This window comes from Pteropus vampyrus, unplaced genomic scaffold (genome assembly GCF_000151845.1).
Source record: "Pteropus vampyrus isolate Shadow unplaced genomic scaffold, Pvam_2.0 Scaffold355, whole genome shotgun sequence".
Lineage (NCBI taxonomy): Eukaryota > Metazoa > Chordata > Mammalia > Chiroptera > Pteropodidae > Pteropus > Pteropus vampyrus.
Genome location: NW_011889136.1, coordinates 58,116 through 62,025, shown reverse-complemented (window position 1 = coordinate 62,025; position 3,910 = coordinate 58,116). Strand labels below are relative to the sequence as shown.

The 3,910-nt window shown below is 59.5% G+C and overlaps 1 protein-coding gene across 1 annotated transcript in view; it reads right to left on the bottom strand.

The window, feature by feature from the left end:
- Positions 1–3,910, bottom strand: part of LOC111731221 (OTU domain-containing protein 7A-like) — a 68,011-nt gene that overhangs the window by 50,001 nt on the left and 14,100 nt on the right. The window contains exon 3 of the mRNA XM_023522692.1: positions 501–683. Within this exon, the coding sequence (XP_023378460.1) occupies positions 501–683 (183 nt within the window). The remainder of the gene's footprint in view (positions 1–500; positions 684–3,910) is intronic.

Below are 3,910 nucleotides of genomic sequence, written 5' to 3'. Positions count from 1 at the left end.
CGCACCGCTAAGAAAAACTCAGACGAATCAAGATTAAAATGGGCAAAGTACGGGAGTGCGGGGCAGAAAGTTCTCTTCCTTACGCATCTTTGTATTGTTTCCTTCGTTACAATGAGCAGATCTTGTGCAATGAAGAGAAAGAATCGAGCACGCGGGGCCCGTGGGATGTTGAATGTCCGTGGCGGACAGATTCGGAGGCCGTGCTACTTGAGGAAGGAATCGAGGGACCGAGAGATGCTCGGCCCGGAAGAAGCAAGCTTCTGGGGGGAAGGCTGGCCAGCATCTCCCGGGGCCCGAGACACCCGGACGCACGCCCCTGCTTTCTGAGGCGCAAATGGACACCGTGAAGGACGTTTTAGCATAGCGCGAGGAACGGAGGACTCCTCGCCGGGCTGGCCTGCAGCTGGGGGGTGCTCACCTCACCCTTCCTTGTACCCCCAACCCCCCCTGCAAGCCGTGGCCAGGAGAGCCCGTGCCTGGGCGGGCCCCGCCGCGGGTACCTTGGGCAATGTCGTCCGGCCTCGGCGGGCAGGGCCGTCCTGCCTCGTGTCCAGGCTGCGGTGGCTCTCGCTCGGGCTGCATGGGGCACCGGCCCTCGGCGAACACGTGCGGCAGGCTGGCTGTGGGCACTTGCCGGAGCTGCTCATAGTCACTCAGGGCGGCTGTCAGGTCCCAGTTTTTGCCTGCGGACAAGAAATGATGCATGACTCGGGCATGATCTCTAAGTGCAGTGTCACGCTCACCACGGGTGTTCACCTGCTACATGGCTGTCTCCAGTCTCCTGGTCTTTAGAGTCACCCACGCACATGCACACGCACACGCACACGCACACGAAAACACGGCGCCCCTCACCGCCACGCCCCTGTCGAGCGCCAAGCTGTAGAGCCCACGCCCAGAAGGGACCGAACGCACAGTAAGAAGGGTTCCCGCATTTCTCTGGGCTTCTGCGTTGGTGCCGCGTGTCCCCTCACAGGGCGAGAGATCCCGCGACGTACGGAGGGGACGCTGCGGCTGCTGGAGGACAGCGGAGTCGGTCCTCGGGGCAGCGGGCAGCGAGGCCCAGCCGGCCGCGGGCCCGTGGGCTGCTGAGTCGCCGACGGGCGAGGCGGCCAGCGCCTGTCGTGTGCAGGGCGTGTGCCACAGTCACAGTTTATTCTGAGAGGGATGAGACCATCGGCAGAGACGCGGCCACGGAAAGACAGTTCCGACAGTTTTATTTAATTTAAAATGTCTCACGGTACCGTTTGTACAGTGCAGTGCAGGCCCAGATGGACACTCAGTTTGACGACTTTTGCCAAGTGCACAGATGTCACCACCGCCCCGGTCCAGGCCTGGCCCAGGTCCATCATGCCCAGAAGGGTGTCACGCCCTTCGCGGTCAGTCCCTCCCCAGTGGTCTCCTGCTGCGGCTATGTGACAATTCATCCCACACACAGTGGCTTCAGGCGGCACCCACCCGTGACCTCCGATGGCGGGCGGGCTTGGCTGGCTTCTCGGCGCGCGTCTTGCGAGGCCGAGGTCAAGGTGCGGACAGGGATGCAGGCCCTTGCCGGGCACCAACTCCCGGGGCTGTTCCGGGGTGACCTGACTCAGCACCCCGCGCTGCAGCACGGAGGCCCACTTCCTCGAGGGCGGTCAGCAGAGGCGGCCGTCAGCTCCCGGAGGCCACCTTGTCTTGGCCTGTGTCCACTTCCTCCATCAGGCCGGCAGTGCTGGCGAGTCCCCTCTGCACCGAGAGCCTCTCCCGACGCTAGTTTTCTCCTGCTGCTTTCCAGAGGCCCGCGGGGCCTGCGCGGGTCACCCCGGACCCGCTCCTGCTTCAAAGTCAGCTGACGGGCACCCTGGATTCCGTCCGCCCGGTGCCTTGGTGGCAGCGCCCAGGGCGGGGTCTGCGTGCTGGCGGGCGGGGGGCTTGTGGCCTCTTCAGAGCCTCGTTCACCGCACGGCCCGTCTCGGGCGACTCACATGACACGTCCTGTCTGCGTGTGGCCTTCCTGCCAGACTAAGGTCCCCGAGAGCCACCCGGCCACAGCACGCCTCAGCAGCTCGGCCGTCTGCGTTGCCCAGCAGCGTCCTGTGGCACGGACGCGTGACGATGGGTCTATCCGGTCACTTTCGGAGGGTGTGACGGTGCTTTATAAACCTGGGCGATTCTAAATAAGGCTGTCACGAACACTCCAGTACAGGCTGGTTAGTGGAGATTTGTTCTCACTTTTCTTCAGTAAATACCCAGCAGCAGAATTGCTGGATCGAGGGCAGAGCGTATTCCTAACTTTGTAAGAAACCACCAAGCTCTTTTCCAAGGTGGTTTTATCGTTTTCGCTTTCTCACGGGCCACGGATGACGGTGACATTCGTCCCACGCCCCCCTGCCACTGTGGGTTGCCAGTCTTCTTAATCTTAGCCATTTTGGTGGCCGCGTAGTGATATCTCGTTGAGTCTTAATTCCTATTTCCCTGCAGACGGATTGGAAAATCTTGTCATGTACTTACTGGTCATTCATGTACCTTCCCGTTAAAAGTCTTTTGCTCATTTTTTATGGGGTTATTTTATTTTTAGAATTAACTTGGGGTTGTTATTTATATGTTCGGGATACAAATATTTTGTCGGATATGTGTCTTATAAGTGAGGTTTCCCAGTGTCTGGCGTATTAATATTTATCGGTGTCCTGATGAATGGAAATTTTGGATTTCGATGAAATGCGACTTCTCGTTTGTTCTCCTTACGTAGGGAGCCCCTTTTTTGGCTTCTCTAAAACACATTCGCCCGCTCTGGGGTCACGGGGATGTCCCCCACCACTGTGCCCTCTTCTAGAAGCTTCACAGATTTTTTCTTCTCACATTATAGGGTGCAACCTAGTTGAAGTAGTTTGTACGTACACTATGAGGCAGAAGGTCAAGGTCCGTTTTCCTCAAACGTAGTGCTTTACAGGTGTCTCGCTGTGTAAACTTGTCAAGCCTAGGTGTTTGCATGTGTAAACGCTTCGGGTTCTCAGTCCCGACAGAAGCATGCAGAGCTCCGCCCCCTTTTTCTGTCCAGGTGAAGCCACACCTTACCCCACTGTCTCCGCCTCATGCCCCGAGGTGGGGGGTCAGAGAGGACGGGGAGGGGCAGGTGCCGGGGCCAGCCTGTGGCAGGGAGGGCGCGCGTGTGCGGTGTGAGCGTGGGGCTTTGCTGGGCATGCGGGGGTGGCACGTGGGCTCAGGGGAGTGTGCGTGGAATACGTCTGTGCAGTGTGCATGCGTGGGAGGTGTGTGCAAGGCATCCGCGCGTGCGCTCTGTGTGATGTGAGTAGTGTGCGTGCCGTCTGGCGCGTGTGGCGTGTTTGGCGTGTGTGCGCGTGTAGGGTGGGCGTGCAGGACGAAGGGTGGTATGCGTGAACACGCCGTGCGGCGTGTGTGTTCTGTTGTGTGTTCACGCGTTGCTCCTGAAGGCGGCCAGTAGTTTGGCTCCGTCTACAGCGGCCACAGACTTCAAGACCCCTCGGATTGTGAAGTACGTGGGGGACACACCGGACACGCAGAGATGAGGTGGGGACTGTGTCTGTGCGTCCAGTCTCACGGGACTGCTTATCCTTAAACCCCGAGCTGCTCATCTGTGAAACAGCGACCCAGGTCCCCAGGTCAGCCCAAGCCCTGGCTGCATCCCAAAGGTCCCCTCACACGAGCAGCATGGACACCATGCTGGTGCCCGGGGCTTCACGGCAGAGCAGACCCCTGGGGCGCCTTCACGCTCACCCCCCATCACCGACATCCAGCCCCGTAAGCACGGAGCACAGCGATGGAAGCAGAGATCGATCGATTGCTTTCTCAGGCTCATTTTCTGAAACGGCTTAACCTATGCCTTAGGCCAAACATCCTGCCGATACGGAAGGAGCTCCAGCGGCGACACTCCGGTGACACAGACGCACGC